Consider the following 18,657-nt stretch of genomic DNA (forward strand, 5'->3'; position numbering starts at 1 on the left):
TATAGCTAATCTATAAGTAGGGAAGAATTTGTAAAATATTTTTTTGTTTTTCTTTTAATAAATGTCAGTTAGTTTAATGTGTTAATTATATATGTATATATATTTTTGTTTTTTTTTTTAGTTTGTTAAATGTTAAAGATTGTTTTCAAATTTCTGAACGCCTGCAAGGAATTTGATTCCTTACATCATTTACGCACACGCAACATGCTTACTATAGTTGTGCCTTCAATGCGCTGCTGTTAGTTTCATAAACTTAACAAATGGCTGAGTTTGACTTACACCATTTATTGTATATACTTTTGTATTTTTTCAAATTTTCTCTTTTGGATTTAACTTTTTTTGGAGATTTTTTGGTTAGGTTTTGTGGGGGTCGTTTTGGTGATAATGCAAGTTCATTAAATAATTTTTACTTTTTTTTTTCAAATTGACTTTGAGGTTCTAAGTTAAATGACAATTTTTTCAAAGTTCTGGGATTTGAAATTAACTTCGAGGTTATGTATTTAATGTGCTCGTTTTTAAAATTCAACAATGCCACATGATATTCAGACTTAAAGAGGTTATGTCATACTATAACTGAATATATTCTTATTTATTTACAACAAAATTAATTCAAATAAATATATTTTTAAGGTTTTTTGGCATTTTACTGGCTTAAAATATGTAGGATTATAAAAAAAAATAAATAATAATATGAATTTTTAAATATATATGTAAATTTTTATTATTATAACCCCGAAAAAATATTTTTATTTACAAGAAATATTTCTACCAGTTAAAAGTGTAACTAAAAATTGTGTTTTTATATACGTTTTCAATATAATAAATTTTCTTGCATATTATGCCATGTTAGATCATTCTCTTACTCCCTTATTAATTTCAAATTGATTTTTATCCACTTTCAATGTTAAAATATTTAAATAGTATTAATAAAAAATATTTTGAATTAAACAAATATGTAATTTTAATTACATGGACAAATTTTAAAACTATATTAATTTTTTAACAAAATACTGAAAAAATTAAATTTAATTAAAAAGGAATTTTTTGAGATATTTAGTATGGATTAATGCAAAATATTTGAATTAAAAGAAATCATTTTAAATATGAAAATAATAATTCAAAGAAATAATAAAAAATGTTAAATATATAAGAAGTTTTTTTACCAGATTTTTTATAATTTTTTTTATTTAATTTTAGTTATTTTTAAATATTTATTGAACTGCAAATAACACCAAAACTTCGCTTCATTTGCACCACGCTTTTCTATAAAGTGTATTTACAATATTACAACAACAGCAAGTGGACAGTTCGTCAACGAAGTCCAGTCACCTTTTGCAACTCAAACATCTATTATGTTGCACATATAGTATTTTGAATAACCTGTTTGTATTTTATTGTGTTAATTGGCCTTGTGAAAGATATTGGGGTCCATTTGAACGTTTCATGAAGTGTGCAAAAACCAACAAATTAATTGAAAGTAATACTTAGCGCGAACATTTCTTATTTTCTCACAGCTTACCACTGATGTTACCACACACTTTCCCTGTTTCCCCGCTTCCGTCTGCGGTCTGCTTTGCCGTGCACCTTGTTCGCTTAAGCAAATCACCCGCAAATTCAACTGCGTGAAACACTTTTCTGTTTGACATGACAAATGCTAAGCACCGCTACTGCGCCGAGTACCGTTCCGTCTGCACTTAGTTGCTTTACTTCTTGCTCTTCTTCCGCTTGCCATTCTCCTCGGAAGACATAGATTCTGCTGAGGTAGCTTTGGGGGCGGGTGCAGCGCCAACAACCACCTTGTAAGTGGGCTTCTTGCCGAGTTGTTGTGTGGGTGGTTGTTGTAGTGTAGCATGAGTCAGATTGTTGGTGATAATTGGTGAGGAAGTAGTGGTCGCGGTCGTAGTGGTGATGTTGGTCGATGGTGTAACGGGTGTTTCATCTAAGAAGAGTGGGTTCTTCACCTCCATTTCACCCATTGGCTGTGACAAAATAAAAAAACAAACTTCTTACAATTTTCTAGACAAAATTTGATTAGTCAGTACTCACCGGTGCGAGTCCGGGACATTCGTAGACAGTGTAATCGCCTTCTTCATTCTCCTCATCATCGCTCTCCACATCGGACATGCCGCAACTACCCTCCGCCGCCTGACGATTCTCCATTGCGATAATTTGCTGCTTCTGGTGCTGATAATGGTACATTTGTGCGCTTTGTGCCAATTTGCGATCGCCCGACGGTGAGATGTCCTTGTTTGGACCGGTCACACCATACGCCGGATACTCAACATCCGCTGCGGCCTTCGATTTGCGACGCAAACTGCAAAGAAGGGTTAAACATACAATAAAACATAATTTTAGAAAAGCAACGTCGGTGTGACTTACGTGTACCAGGCAATGCCGAGCGCTATCAGACCCACAGTTACAGCGGCGCTTACACCGGCAATCAATGCCACCAAATACATGCCCATCTCGCCGTCAACGCCCAGATGTTGACGCACCACCAAATTGTCGCCACCGTCGATACTGTTACCGCCTAACGCCGCAGCCACATCGTGTTTGTTGGCGATGGACGCCGTCTTGCCCTCCTTCTGTAGCTTGTCAATGAGCGCATTGATGTGATGTCGTGCATTGCTGTCATCGCTGCCATCCTGTGTGGCTGGCAGCTTCATGGCCGCCACGACACCGGCGCCCGCGACCGCAGCTGCCGCCGCAGCGTTTTGCGGCTTGATGCGATGGAAGGTGGTGGTGCTGCCATCGCTCAATTTTGTGCTTTCAACAGGTGCTGGCGCAAGCACTGGTGCTTTGACGTCAGTGGGTGTGCCTGTCGAGACATCCGCATTAGTTGCGCCGGTGGGAGCCGGGTTCGCCGCAGCAATGGCCGCTGCTTTGGCACCAATATTTTGTGACTCGGCAGGCACAAACTCCTGGTAATCGTCCAGGGCTTGCGAGTCCAACTCATCACTGTTGCGTGTCGTTTCAGTTTCACCGCTACTCGGTTCGAAGAAGCGTGGATCGTCTGGACCCACTGCGAAGGGTATGCGTTCACGGAAATTCATCTCCATGGGCGTATCATATTTGTAGCTAAAGAAACCGTTCGGGTCCACGTATTGATTTCGATTTCCGTTGTTGATGTTGCCTCTATACACATTCTCTTGATTTTGATTGACATCGTAGGTATTGTCATCGACTTCCGTCGATTCCATCTCCACCTCACCGCTCTCCTCATTGCTGCTCTCCTCCGCATTCTCGGCGGCAAGCATCTGTAGGCGTTGATTCAAACGTTCACGCCGTTCGTCGCGTTGTCGCTGCCGATTCATTTGCATGTGGATGCGCTCCAATTGTTGCTCGAATGTTTGTTGTAGGCGCCGCCGCGCATTCTCCTCCATAAGTTGGGCCAAATAATCGGATGACACATCAAACGGTTGTTGCAGAAATTGGCGTAACGGTTTGCGTCGAAGCCCTACAAGCGTAGAAATGTGAAAAGAAAAATCGTTTGTATTAAATAATCATCGGAGGGTAAATGAAATACAATAAGAACGAGGAAGTGCTTATGCTAATTGAACGCCGATGTGGGGGTTGAGCAAGGCTTTGCTGCCTTTGTGTTATTAACATTTTTCAGCGAGGAGAATTTGTGTTGTTTATTATTATATTTAAGCGCATATTTTATTCTACTTGAGTTAATTCTCCATACTCCATACTCTTTTCCTTAAATATTTCGTTAGCGGAAGTCAATATTCAAAAAATTCACAGTGATAATATTTATTCAAAAATGTTAATTCGACATAATGAAATTTAATTATTTAAATCAGGGTTTTATGCTAATTCATTGAATTCAGTGAAACGTATCCAAAGATTCGCCGAAAGCTTAAGTTTGTTAGAACCATGCCAAGCGTTAAGAATGTATGAAACATCCCACAACAGTGTGACAGCTAGAACATCTTGAAGTTGGGCGCTGAAGACATAAGTGAGACATAAAGAGCATAAAATAAATCAAACTTTGCGAGAGTGAGTAAAGCTGATCAAATAATGTTTTTATTTTAGATTAATCTTGTCCTTCATTTATTTTATTAGTTACATTGGTTTCGGGTGTACCTCAGAGACGAGATTTCTATTGGCCTACCAATTCAGGATCACATTCTAATCACTCTACCATGAAAACGATTAAAAGCGAAAAATGTAAGAAAATCAACAGAAATTAAATTATTCTCTTATTTTTTTAATTCTATTTTTTTTGCCGTTAATAATTATGCCGTTTGGAGGCAGGTAAAGTGAGGAGAGGGTAAAGTAAGAAGTGGTTCTTCGGTTGCGTTAGGAACCCATCATATTAAAAAGCAACCCTAATGAAAAAAGCACAACGCACATATAAAGGAGCAAAATGTGGTGTGGGATTTATGGTAAGAGATATTCCGTTGCCACAATGCGCATCAAAGCGAAGTTCTTCAACATATCGGTTTAATAGAATTTATAGCACTGCAGTAAGGATTATATGGGATTTAAAAAAATATTTCTTTTTTATTTATTTACATAATTAATATTTTTTATTTGTGTAAATTCTACATGCAACATATATATGTGAGTATATATTTGAAGCAAGATTGTTTAACTTTTGGTCTATGCGCCTAAAATTATGCTACTATTTTGTGTACCTAAAAATATGCTTCAAAATAATTTTAAGGTGTGACTGTTGCAAAAAAATCTAGTTTTCTTATCTATATAAGAGAAACAAATGAATAGACTAACAATTCTATAACGAAAATCTAAAATGAAACTCAGATATGCATAATTAGGAACAAATTTTTTTGAGCCATATGGAAGCACGTTGAACCGTCAAGAATCGACATGTTATAATCTATTGTGCTGTAATCTACCATAATTTGTCTATATTTGAAAGAAAACTGTTTACTATTGAAAATTTATATATTAAATAAAAATAATATATACATATATAATACAAAGTAAATTAAAAAAAAAAAAAAACAAAAATTATTTACATTTTATTCCAAGTTCAGACTAACAAGAGGAAATATTAAATATGCCAAAATTACATAATTTCAAATTTTTGATTTTTTCGAAATTAAGTTTCAGAATTTAAGTATAACATTAACTTCAAGTATTTTCCTACATGCATACTTGTAGGTGCGCGGCTTTAAAATCAGACCACTACACGCATTAAACAAAATATGTGAAATGGATTATCGCTATATAAAATTTAAGCACTCAAAAATATTCACATAAAATGTCAGTGATTTGTGTGACTTGAAATGGAAAAAATGTGAAAAGCTTCAAGCGCTTTTGATGAACCACACAAACAAACATATGTGTGTTTTCCTCGCGTACATACATATATACAAAATAAAAAGAAATGCGAGTATGTCAGCCGCCTACGCATAAAGTCTAATAACTGTAAACATTTTAGTTATGCCAACATCAACAGCAGTGGAAACGTGTAGGCGTTTGCTTAAATTCTCAAATTATATGCAAGCATACATGTGTATGTATTTGTGTATTTTATAGCATATTAGACAAGCTGATACGCTTTCAGACAAAGTTTGCTTTTAACGCCCACTTGAAATTTGTAATGCAACCTTTCGCCTGTAATTGTTTATAACGAATTACCTTTTGAGGCCACTTCGTATTTCCATAGTAAAATAATGAAGGCACAACCAATTGAAAATGCGTGAATAATTACCATTGTAGAGCCAACTTTAATTTTAATGCCAACGGCATTTGCTAGCGAATTGCCTTTAGTTGTCTTTCAATCGTGAACAAAATGACAAAAAAATAAAGAATTTCTACAAAATTTAATAATTAAGTCTTAATGATTTAAAAAATTATTGCATCTTTTAGGCGCATAATTGACTTGTTTTGAAGAAATTTTGGAAGTCAAAGAAAAATTCGTAAAAATCACGCTGACAAATTTTCTCGAAAATCTTTTAATGAATGTTCTAGGAGATGATTTTTTCCATAGATTTCAGTGATGAACCGCTTCAACCCCATTTGCGTTGTAATTACAAAATAGCTCTTAATTTAAACACAGTATCACATTTAATTGATTCCAATTGATTAATTGCTATGTAATCAAGTAGCAAGGAAAGGACTTTTCATATTTGCCTATAAGCTTCGACTGGATCAGACTTAAGTTCCATCAGCATATTTCTTTTTAAAAAATCCAATCTAGTTACATATGTTTTGAATATAAAAAGGTTAAAATCCAAAAATTTGGATGATTGTATGATTGTAATATGATTGATGAATATGGGGGTCATTTTTGAAGGATGATTTAAAAGTTTACGAGATACATCAAACAACTTCTGTTGCAAAAAATACTCAAAAGTTCGATAAAACAGTCTCCCTAAAACAACGTAATATTTTTAAGCTTTATTTTCGTCAAAGATGGCATATAAATGCCGGCCCCTTCCTGTTACGCAATCGTCACTGTCGACAAAATTTAAGTTTGCTGTTTTTATAAATATTATTTTAAATATTTTAAAGGTTCTTAGGTTTAAAGGTTAGGTTCAAAGGTGTGTTAGACGTGTTTTGTTGAGCTTGAAGATTTTCGTTTTCTAAATGCTCACACTTCATTGCTTGTTCGTGAATTATTGACCAAAAACAATACTGTACGATGCCCCAGCCTCCATATTCGCCAGACGTGACACCGTGGGACTTTTTTCTATTTCCAAAAATAAAGAGAAATCGCTGAAAACAACTAATTCTATCCTAATAATTGACAAATGAATAAATAAATTCAAATAATTCAAAAAACGAAAATTTGCGTTATTTTTAATACGCTTTTATTAGCTTCATTTGAAAGTATGTATTTATGTATGTACTTTATGTATGTTTGTTTGTTTGTTTGTATGTTTGTAGCTTTTTCCAGTGGTACTGACACTGCAAGAAGGCGATCAAAAGTGCACTTAAAAGTATGCAACATATGTATATAAATACATATCCTTAATGAAAGTATATTTTTATAGAAAAGCTGTGCATACTTATATAGCGGGGAATTTAAAATGCAAACACTCACATAACAAAAATGTGTGATAACAAAAATGTAAAAATAAAAGCACACCAAGAGAAATAATATGAAATTATGCAAAACCATTGGCTTTCAGCTAATAAACACTAGTTTTGTAATTGCAAATCTAGGCTTATAATAGGAAGAACTTTTGGTGGTCATCAAAACAAGGCCTACATTAAACACTTCCGAAAAGCAACTGCAATAGACAACTCGTTTTAATAAACTTTTCCACCTGTATCTTTAAATGGTTGTAACTTTTTTTAGTGGTACTGAAACTTAAAATATTTGAGCGACACTGTAAGAAAGTGCCCCAGAAGTATGTAACGCCTGCCTATAAGTTATTTGAATAACATATGTTCATATGTTCCAGAACATCTCTATAAAAGCCAATTAGTAACAGGAAGGTTCTGCGTAAAAACTGAATACTTGAACTGAATACTGAAACTTTCGATTTTAAGATTTCCCCTTTTAGCAGAACTGTTTACAGCATAAAATCATACTAAAAGGTTAAAAATAAGTATAGTTTAAAAAACAAAAAAGCACGCTTTTACATAAACCACATCAAACTAAAAAATTCCAAATAAATCTTAATATTAACGACACATATTTGTATATTTGGTTAAAAAGCGTGGGTGCTTAGTTTTATATATTTCTCATATTGAGCAACTCATGACTTTTAACCTAAAATACAAATATGTTGACTTTATTATTTTTGCCAACATAGTATATTAAGAATTATTTTTAATTTTTTACTTTGATGTGGTTTAAAAGCGTGTTTTTAGTTTTTTTTATACAACTCTGTGACGAATATAGGGATCTATAAAGCGGATCAAGAGAAAGTTGAACTCGAAGGCAATAAAGAAACTGCCAATAAAAAATTCCAAACGGTTTCAACAGAGTGATGTTTGGTGCCCGAAGGAAGCAAAAAGCATAACCGAAGGAAGCAGTGTAACAAAATGGCGTTTCTAGCGATAAGTGAGTTCGAAAGCATATGATCCGACAAGAAACCCATACAATCACGCACCAATTATTTTACTAATTTATTTAATTGCAGTTTACGAAGACATTCTTAGAATTCTTACAATCAGGAACTGTTAAAATATTGTGGAACTAACACAATTTCCCATCACCATATGCTTTATTGAGCTAATTAAAATTTCAAAAAGTTTCACACCACGACCAAGGCTGGTAATTAACGTATTTGGGGCATGGAAATTACCGCTGTGCCGGATACGGTATTATTGCTATCAGCATGGAACCACTACTATCAAGTAGATAGAAAAACAACAACAACAGCAAAAATATATGTAGAAATAACATAGTTGAAACTTAAGCCAAATGAGGCACTCAAGTGAATACAGTGCAAATATAATTGAAAAATAGAAGTGGCCACTGAACGACTAACGCCCCAAGGAACAGCAACAGCAACAACAACAGCAGTACACATGAAGTCGTTGAAATCCAGCGCAGCAAAGTGTGTATAAACTAAGTTTAAAAATAACCCAAACTTTATGTATGCAGCCAACAACAACAACAACACACGAATGCATAAATATGCAATCCACCGGCAACCCACCGCCAGCACCCAGGCGCCACAGTTAGCTTCGTGAAGCTATTAACGGTTGGTTGCTGGTTCAGCTGTGTTGCATTGGAGACGTTGATAGTTTCTAATTTAGTTAGCAACCCGGCGTGTGTGTGTTTGTCGGGAGGTTGGGGAGACCGGATTTAAAGGCAAGTGTTCTAGATAAATTATAACTGCTAGCATAACATGTCCCCGCTGTGTTAAACAGTTAAGACAAGGCTAACACCCGCAAAACACTAGCAACAACAACAACACATATGCAGCAACATACAATATACATACATATATGTATATGTATATGTATGTGCATACATATGTACATAATTACTAGTGCGTTCCACGAATTAAATTCTCCCACACAAGGCAAACAAGGCCCACTGAAGGTGTTTCTAGCTGCGCTTGGTTGGGGGTCGTGTAGTTGTTGTTTTTTCTGCTTCTTTGCGGGTTGTTGATTTCGTTATATTCTTTTCCTTTTATTTTTGTGTTTTTGGTTTTTTATTTGTTGGTCTCATTAATGTGGTGATTGTGGTGTCGCCTACACCATTCTCGCGTTCACTTCTTGACTCGCTCGAATATTGGTAGGGGTTGGCAACTTGTTGTTGTTTTTATTATTAACCGACAACTGTTGTTGTTGTGTTCGGCGTGTATTCGGCTACTCAGCGCAGCCGATGGTGACAAAGTTCGCTCACTTGATTGTTGCTTTTTATCATGTATCATGAAATCGGCAAGTTGGCCAAGACAGTAGGAAGGAGGTGGCAAGACAAGAGGCAGAGGTGGTGCTAGGAGGTGCCTGTTGTGAATGTGTTGCATGTATGGGGATGTTCATTGGCGATGGAACGGCGGTAGTTTGGTTCTACTTTGTGTTGTTGTTGTTGTTATTGTTGTTGTTGGTTTTTTTGTGTGCGGAGCTGGTATCCGCTTTCGGCAATGACGTCGGCGAGGATAAGATATATACATATATAGTATATAAGTAGATATAATCAGATATATTATACTATGCATATGCGTCTAAAATATGATATTTTTGTGCGCTTGCATGTTTGCTCGCGCGTGTTTGTGAATGTAACTATACTATGTATGCATGCGCGCGTCTCATTTTCCTCACTATGGATATAGAAAAATATTTTTGTATACCAAAAATTGCGTCCCAGCTGGTAGAAATTGGTGTTATTGGGTTGGGAAAGATATTTTGTTAGTGTTAAAAAATAAAATGCATAAAAAAATTAGAAAAATACATATTTAATCTCTATATATTTCTATATAACGTTTTCTACAGGTCTAAAAATTCCAAATATCTTAATTATTAGATATCAGTCTCATCAATTTTGGTTAAATTTTCTTCTTACGTATTTTGACCAGTTGAACTTCCATAACTCGAACTGCTCTAACTCGAAGTTCTCCATAAATCGAACTTTTGTATTGGCAATAGAAGTCGAATTTCATACAAATTACATTCTGTAACTAGGATTTTTTTTGTGGATTATGGTGATTCGAGTTAGAGAAGTTCCACTGTATATCTAAAATCTTTAGTTTTGTTAAAATTTCGTTCCTTATAAATTCTAATTAGTTACAGTTTGAGGATTGCACTGCGATAAATTCTAATTACCGATAATTATGTCAGTGTCTTTCGAATTATTTGTGGTTCCTATGTAAAACTTCCCGATTATCATACATTCTTAAATATTAATCAGAAATTCATCAGCTTCACTGGAATATTTTCACCAACACCTGAACGAGAGCGACGATATATCTAATAGTTAAAGACAATCGAAGAAATATTGCTATAAGATTACATCAAAAAATGTACATCTTAGTTTAAAGAAGATAATTTAGAAGAGTGTGATAGAGAATGAAATGGAGAGAAAATAATTTCGATACAATTATGTTAATGTTCGATTTAATATCTATATAAGTTTGTGTCATGTAAAATGATGTATTCAAAAAGTTCCAATGCTCTTTTCCTTAGAGTTAAGTTCTTTATCAGTGAATCGAATAGCACCCATACGAAGTCTTCCAAAATACTTGCCTCCCGGTTTCATAGTTCTTTTTTAATTTTACCTTGTATTTGCTGGTGTTGAGAAGACAATACTACAATCACCGTCATGTAGGATTTATTATGCTCTGAAATCTTAGTGAAATCTACACTAGAAATATCAGTGCTTAACAATGATCTGGTTATCCCAATAATGACGTAGTATGTTCAACTCTCACCAAGCTGATCGGAAGGCCGAAAATAATTGACATTAAACTGATTTTAGACCATCGAAGGAGAGGTGTTGATTGAATACTACCCATTTTAGATCAATATAGAGTTACGGTAAAGTCATTCCTCATTAGTATATTAAGTGCAAACTAGCCTAATTGGAAAAATCAAAATTGTATCCTGTTGCTGGGTGTTTTATCAAATCTTAAGTTAACTTCCGTATTTTCGGTCTTTAACGTTTAATACAAATTTTAAAATATATCCAAAGTTATGATAAAGATTAAAGACTAGGAGTTTGTATTTCTCTTTTGTTCTAAGGAGATTGCTTTGGTATAAAAAAAAAATATTTATGAATAACGAAGTTCATTTCCCCGATATTTATATATTTATGCAGCGGAGATAACAAAAAGAGTACTCCAATGCAACCGCGCCTTCGAAAATTCAACCTTCTGCGCAAACATATGTCACGAAGTTGAAACGAAATGCGCATTTACTATATGCGAGTATGCGACTTCTGTATTTTAAAGTAACAACAACAAAAGTCATGAATTCTATTTTTATGCACATAATTGAGCTACGACGACCGAAATATAACCTGCATTGCTGGCCAGCCCAACTACTAATTACACGTGTGCATGTATGTAACTACAGCACAGCGCACACTTACACGCTAAAGCAGGTGAGTAAAGCGAAGCACACCACCACAACAACGGAAAAACCCGTTATAACAACGCATTGCAAACGGAAATGACAACGAAAGGATAACAACAACAACAACAACAGCTAGGAGTGTGCTAAAGTTCAGCGCAAATGCTTGTTTGTTAGTCGGCTAAGGGTATTACGTATGTACGTAGTAGTTTCACTGCTGCTGGTAAGGTAAGTTCTATATTTGGACTTCAATTCGTTGAATGTAACGATGGTGCAAGGTGCAGGGTGTGCAGTAGTGGAGTAGTGGATAGCGAGCGGTGCTCGAGGGTGTTGGCCATAAACACGAACACGCATTGCTGACGCGTTTCGGCGTTGTAGATAGATATATGTATATACATATATAAGTGTTATATAGTATGCATATATATATGTAAGTATGTAAGTATATATAACTACATTTATATATTTTGTTGGTGTAGTTGGTTTATAGCGAACTTGCACGAAACTCAATGAAGTGCCGATCTTTGTTGTTGATTTTTCTTCTTTTAGTACAATAATAACAACTACTACTCGCTTTTATATACATGTATATACATATATACTTCTATACAAATGTCGCTGTGTATGTATCCATTAATGATAATTGTTGCTATTGTTTTGTTCGGCCAGCCTGCTGTGCGCCTCCTCCACACTTCTACGCGCTTCCTATTTATTCAACTAATCCGCTAAAACGCGGTTTTACTTTAGTTGGATTTGGGTAGACATATGGTTAAACTTCTATATATGTATGCACGTGTGTGTGTGTGTAGGTGCCTTGTAATATCTTTTCGATATGCGAAGTGTTCAATTGATTGCTCTTGCGTGTTGAATTCAACACTCCGACCTAACGAAGTTTGCGCTAACACGCATACATACATATATATAATCACATATAAACCTCACTTCGCGTTACTGTGTGTCTACTATAGTCTGCTTTTAGGCTGATTTTCAATACCATATACTACTATATATCTACAGTTATATAGCTACATATATGCATGCAGTTGTATGTGAAATGGCATTCGGCACGCAAATGCTATGTTGGAAATGTTTAAAAATAGCTAAAGCCAATCGTGCGAATGGCCAACACAGGAGCGTGGTTCTTGGTCTCTGTCTGTCCGACACATTTCACATACACAAGCACACAAACATATTAGGGAAGGATATTTCAATTGCATGTTCTGAATGGTTGCGCGCTGTCCTTGTGTTTATAAATATCCACTAATTTGAATTCGATTTCTAAATTTATACATTGCTAATGTCCTTTCTTTCTTTATTTGTTGTTATTGTAGCTATTCGCTGTTGCTTAACTGTGTGCGTTCAGTAAGTATGTAAGTAATTGCATGACTTTTGTTGTTATTGTCGTTGTACTCATAATAACCGTTATTGTTGTTCTTGCAATTGCGTTGTGTGCTATTTTTAGCCGATATTTTACGTACCTGGGTAAACGGACATCTCGCAGTGACCCAAAATGTTCAGCAGCACTGCAGCGAGCAGCGCCAAAGCGATTGCACCGCATTTAGCCATATTATATGTACACAGTACGCGACGCTGGCGGGTGTTGAGGGGGTACAGCACGCACGTTCCTTTCACTGCACTGCAAGCGCGTGCAATTTAACTATACGGCCGAGCTCGGTGTGTGGGTTCAATGTAATGCAATGCAAATCCGCTGGCAAATTGCAATCAAATTGTGTTTTCTACGCTTTTCACTGCTGCCATATGGTGCGCTTTGCGTGGCAACGCACAGCTACCGGTGCGTGTGTGTGTTGAGGTGACGGCGCGTGGTGTCCGTTTGGCGTTTGCCCTTTGCAATGCAGTGCACACACAATAGCTTTTACTGCTTTTATTGTTGTTGTTTTTGCTACTGTTGTTGTTGTACCGCGCGCCCGCTGCACACTCGTCGTACGTTTGTCTCTATCGATTTTCGTACGCGCGTAGGCAGTTGGCAATTTTTTTCGTATGTAACTGTAACTCTAACAGATTTTTCGCTTTTTCGCACTTTCGTCGCACCAGCTGTCACCCGATTGCACTCTACACTTAATTAACTCTGGGGCTTGTGCAATTTTTCACTTGCAAATCGTTGATTTTTCAACTTTAGTTGCTGCTTTTCTCTATTTCATATGTGTGTAGGCGTTTTGCTCTGTAGCCTTTAGAGTTTCTTTCATTTAATTGAATTTTAAGGTTTATTTTCCGTTTCGTTTTTCGTTCGTTTTGGTAGCAACGAAGTGTCCCGTTGTACTGAATTGGCGTTCGCCAACGTCCCACGGTTGGAGCTTGAACGCTATGTGCCACGTTCGGTTTTTTCACAAAAACGGCTTCGTTCGTCGTCGTCGTCGTTGGGCATTTCGGTTTGAAACTTGTAGCTTGCGAGCTGTGACGCAAAATGTTAATGGTGTCGTCGTCGCATATGCTTCAATGTTTCAACGCCTCCGCAGCGCAGCGCAGTGGTGTGGAGAGAACGCGTGTGCGATGGGTATGTGTAGAGCGCCAAGCTGCCGCTGTTTTGCTGCTCCTGCTCCGGCTCCTGCCACTGACAGCAATGGATACTAAGTAGCTAAGTTACGGAGAAAAAACAACGAAGCTTTCGGAGACAAAGGATACAGTAGCCGGTTGGTTAGCTGGCTGGCTCGCTGGTGGTGTACTGCAGTCATGCAAATGTATTGGTTGAGTGGTGGTACAGTGTTTTGAAACTGGAAAAATAGTCATGCAAACACAGTTAACAAAATACCTAAGAAGATAATCATATAAATGTTTATAAATTTTGTGTTTGCTTTCAAATGTTTAAATTTCCCTAACCACAAGCTATTATAACTAATAATTAATAAATTGAAGCATACCTTCAGGGGCTTTGGAATTAAATTATAAAAATATTAAAAATAACAAATAATAATAATCAATTGCTCGGTTTTGAACACAGCTGCAAAGCAAACTGGTTTTTCTATTATAAATTTAAACTCCCGTTTTTTCCTAACGTATATATATGTATATATTATTCTCAATAAACATGTACGATTCCCAACATTTTTTAATATATATATTTTTTTTTTGGTTTGAAATATATCCATAAAATCGGTTGTCTTATTAAATAAACAGTACAAGTCTTATTAAATAAACAGTCTCAAATCGATCCGGGTATAATTATAAGACGTAGACCCTTTGGAAGTTCCACCCATCAGTCCACCTCAGTTTCAATTGAAAACTTTAAAGCGATTTTGTTCAAATTTTGCACACATCTTTGAAATAACATTATCTAGGTATTGAACGAAGGATTTTTATTTTTTTATTTATTTTATTAGCACTATTTTTTCAAACCAAAAACTGTGATTTCTTTTATGGCAAGAGCACTTTCTGAGATGTCAAGGGAGATGTGGTACCAACGGATGAGCTTCCGAAATGTAACTTTGATAGAACTGTTTAAATAATATAAGTATTTGTACCTATTAAAAAAAATAATATAAATATCCTTCTTTTGATCCTCTGAAACTTAACTAAGCCCTTAACCTTAAGTTATCTGAATCGTATCAAAATGAAATATAAAATATATATACTTTGATATCTTTAAGTATAATCTAAACTTTCAGGAAATAACGCTCATTTTGAAAATACCTTTACAATAGCACTATATTTTTTTACATAGATATTTTAGTTGAATTATTAAAAATCATAAACAAATAATAATACATACTATTACTCATTAATTCTGCAATAAATTTTTAATTTGTACTAAAAACTACTTTCATAGCTCTTATCACACACTATGCACACTGCACTTTGTCGCTATTGAGTACACGCAGGCGTATGATTAACCGTCCGTACACACACACAAACACTAGTTCACAGCGAAAGCTCTACTAGCACATACACTCATGTACGAGTATACAGGCAAATCAAATTTTCAGTCACTAACAACTGCGCCACTGCGCCACCGAATCGACTTTGCATTAAATTTTCACTGTATGTACACACCCCCAACACCGCAAGCCGCACAATTCACCTTCAACTGCAGTTCATTGAAATACGAACAGGTGGCGATGGCATTGGCGCTGTGTTAGTAGTATGCTATGGAGCTGACAAAAGTAGAAAGCAACACCCCAATTTGCGGCAGCATCAATAGAAAGCGCACAGGTCTGGTCTTGCGCTCTTTCTCTATGTATGGATGGCTCTCTGACACTTGTTATATTGTACATAGTGGCCAACAAGTTTCTCGCTCAGCAATGCTAGCAGCTTTGTTATTGTGCTTCGAATGTTTGCCGCTGCAGCAGAGCAGGTACATAGCGCGGGTGTGCAGCCGTACCGTGCTAAACCTATTTCCATGTGGGATAGGACAAAATTTTTCATCAATGAAAATTTTTTGAAGGACTCGACGCTCATGCGCGTCCCATTTCGGTCGCTCCATTGAACTTTTTCGGCGTTAACAAAGAAATAAACAAACATTTGCAGATTTTCTTCAAGCACGAATACTGAATTTCGTGTTTGTGGCCCAGTGACGTGTGGGTTTTGCGCATAGCGAAGCTTTTCGTATACTATGTAAGCACATACATACAAAAACAACATTGCCAGTTACATACAATTTACTCGTGCATATGAATATGCTAATATATGTTCCCACCGAAGTTCATGTTTGTTGAGGTAGTGGTGCCCTTATCAGCGCATAGCAAGTAAAGCCATAAAAAATCATTCAAGCTGTTTTAGCCAAAGCCAAGTGCCTGTCATACACATAATATCATAGTCACATACTTGCATATATTATTATATTTGTTTGTGTGCAGTAGATCGGTTTGTGACTTTAGTTTCTCAATTGGCGCGGTGCTGGCATTCAATCGGTCACGTTCGCTTCTTATCCATTTGTTCCAGTGGCTGAATAACTTGTGTTATATGGTAATGCCAATATGCTGATAGTTGTGCGTCCTTATGTCGGTTGCCCTGCTGTTGTGTTTTCTTTTAAGGTAGCCTTGAACTCGTAATATATTGTAATAAGTGGATATTCTTCTTCAAGTGGATATTTTTAACTTTGACAAAAGCGCAAATATATTACAATTTGAACAATCTATAAAGAAATGAGTTATATTAATGCAATTATTAAGTATTGTTAATACATTATATACTATTTTGTATTGTTGCCTACGCAATTGGCCGGGGTCATAAGAGCGGAATTATGTAATTTTGAAAAATTTAAGAACTTAGTCCGAAAATAATTTAACTAAAGATTTACTTTCATAACAAAAGAAATTTGAACGGATGCGGTTCCTGTTTTGCCAATATTGATACCTCAGCAGAATATTTTTAACTTTAGTGACAAATGTTTATTGCAACATCCAAATCAACCAATCAAGACATTTTCAGCACTATATAAACATTATTTATTTAGTTTAGTTGTTTTCACTTTTTATTGTTACGGATTTGTATTTAAATTTTAAAGTATAAATATATTCGATTCAAATATATTTGTTCAAATTACTTTTATAACAATTGCAAAAGCAACTCTTCAATAGGAAGTCAGCTGTTCAATAATAATTTTGAACAGCTAAAACTGTTCTCAAAAAGGTTGCCACATAGCTAGGTGACGTTTTGTGGAACAAATGGGCACACTGAATTTGAATATTTATTTATTGCAGTTTATTTTAATGTTATATAAAAAAAAACTTTTTATTCTTTATTTGATATTAAGACCGTACGATAAATAAAATATATTATGAATTAAGTCTAGAAAAATGCGAATATTTGATAATAATTCAGAGTTGACTTTTAAGTTGTACGGTAACTCTTCATTTTGACAGTTGATTTCATTTGGTTGTTTTCTTGATGATTAATGCAGATACAACAATTTTCGTAAACACACAAAAGGATCTCAAGTGAAAATTTTTAATAAATCTAATAAGTACTTCTTAAAATGGCTGCTTTAAAGGGTAATTATGAGAATTTTAAAATTTATTCACCACAGTTCAATTATATTCTTCTATTTTTCGTATGTGTTTGTTTGTTTGCTGCGCTGCCTTTTATCATTATGACGGAATTGCTATGTACATAATAGCGTAAGTTAACAAAAGATCCAAAGTGATAGCCCAATAAATTTTATTGCGTTGTGTAAATTTTATAATTCTTTCTTTACTTTGTTTAACTGTTACAGTTTACTGGTGTGTGCATTTCTAACATGTTTGGGTATGACCTTCCTTATATTGGCGTGCGCTGTACCACAACCGAAGATTTTCTACCCGTTCTTTGTATTACTATTTTACGTATTATCCGTGTTACCGGTATTCGTATCTAAACGCTTCAATCAAGGCAATGAAACTAATCCAAAGACGGAGTTCGCACTATTTCTCTGTGCTGGTATGGTGCTGAGTGCCTTCGCTTTTCCAATTGTACTGGCGCATAGTCAAGTGGTAAGAATGCATAATATCGTATATGTATACATATATTACATATGTTTTCTGATTAAATGTTTTACTTTTCAGATTACTTGGACTGCCGCCACACTTACATTAATCAGTAATGTGATTAACTATTTAACTATATTTGGTTATTCAATGAGAGATAGTGAATTCGATGCACCCTACGGTGGCATGTTCTAAATACTAGTTTTTTACAATTTTTGTTTTGTTTTTGTTCTTGAAAATAACTGAATGAAGAGACTCTTTACGCAAAAGGACTGCAATGACTTCAAATAGTCGTGTCTACATGAAACATAAAAAACAAACAACAACAAAATAATTATCATCAACGTAAATACAACGCAATGTTAACTAACGATTTGAAGTGACATTTTCCCGTTGGATATGAGTGTAAGCGTCGTCGAGATTCTAGTAGATTTTGCAAAGGCTAAGAGTATACCATACGCATTGCAGTTGTACACAGAAACACATATATGAAGTAAAAATATTTAGTTGTAAGTTGAAAAGCTTTTTGTATCTAAAATTAATGTGCTAAGTAAGAAATTACTACCAATTAGCACATTTTTTGTTTCGAAAAAATCATCAGAGTCGGGCAAAAATTAAACTAACCAAATTATGCAATTTCAAGAGACACGATAAACGAAAAAATAAATAAATGTATGTTGTAAACTTGATGCGCAATATTAAGAATCTCTTTTGTGTAATATAAGACACTTAATGTTTGTATATGCAGTAGGGACCTACTGTATGTGGAAGCACTATATTACAATATTTTAAT

At 35.2% G+C, this 18,657-nt stretch overlaps 2 protein-coding genes across 7 annotated transcripts; one reads left to right on the top strand and one right to left on the bottom strand.

Annotated features, from left to right (window-relative positions):
• Positions 1-1,063: 1,063 nt before the first annotated feature.
• On the bottom strand, positions 1,064-17,017 carry LOC105209838 (uncharacterized). 6 transcript variants are annotated; one of them, XM_054235217.1, is made up of 6 exons: positions 16,946-17,017; positions 15,173-16,534; positions 12,927-14,177; positions 2,380-3,457; positions 2,047-2,314; positions 1,064-1,979 (listed from the first exon to the last, which is right to left on the bottom strand). In XM_054235217.1, exons 3-6 carry the CDS (start codon positions 13,012-13,014, stop codon positions 1,704-1,706), a joined length of 1,710 nt encoding a protein of 569 aa, XP_054091192.1. In that variant the 5' UTR covers positions 13,015-14,177; positions 15,173-16,534; positions 16,946-17,017; the 3' UTR covers positions 1,064-1,703. The 6 variants fall into 6 exon arrangements, with proteins under 6 accessions (XP_054091192.1, XP_054091191.1, XP_054091190.1 ...); XM_054235216.1 differs by lacking the exon at positions 16,946-17,017 and adding an exon at positions 16,756-16,937; XM_054235215.1 differs by lacking the exon at positions 16,946-17,017 and adding an exon at positions 16,700-16,937.
• A 473-nt stretch (positions 17,018-17,490) lies between these two features.
• LOC105209839 (leptin receptor gene-related protein) lies at positions 17,491-18,553 on the top strand. The gene is made up of 3 exons (XM_054235226.1): positions 17,491-17,519; positions 17,615-17,870; positions 17,943-18,553. Exons 1-3 carry the CDS (start codon positions 17,506-17,508, stop codon positions 18,057-18,059), a joined length of 387 nt encoding a protein of 128 aa, XP_054091201.1. The 5' UTR covers positions 17,491-17,505; the 3' UTR covers positions 18,060-18,553.
• The last annotated feature ends 104 nt before the right edge of the window (positions 18,554-18,657 follow it).

The sequence above is a fragment of the Zeugodacus cucurbitae genome, chromosome 6 (assembly GCF_028554725.1).
Source record: "Zeugodacus cucurbitae isolate PBARC_wt_2022May chromosome 6, idZeuCucr1.2, whole genome shotgun sequence".
Taxonomy (NCBI): Eukaryota; Metazoa; Arthropoda; class Insecta; order Diptera; family Tephritidae; genus Zeugodacus; species Zeugodacus cucurbitae.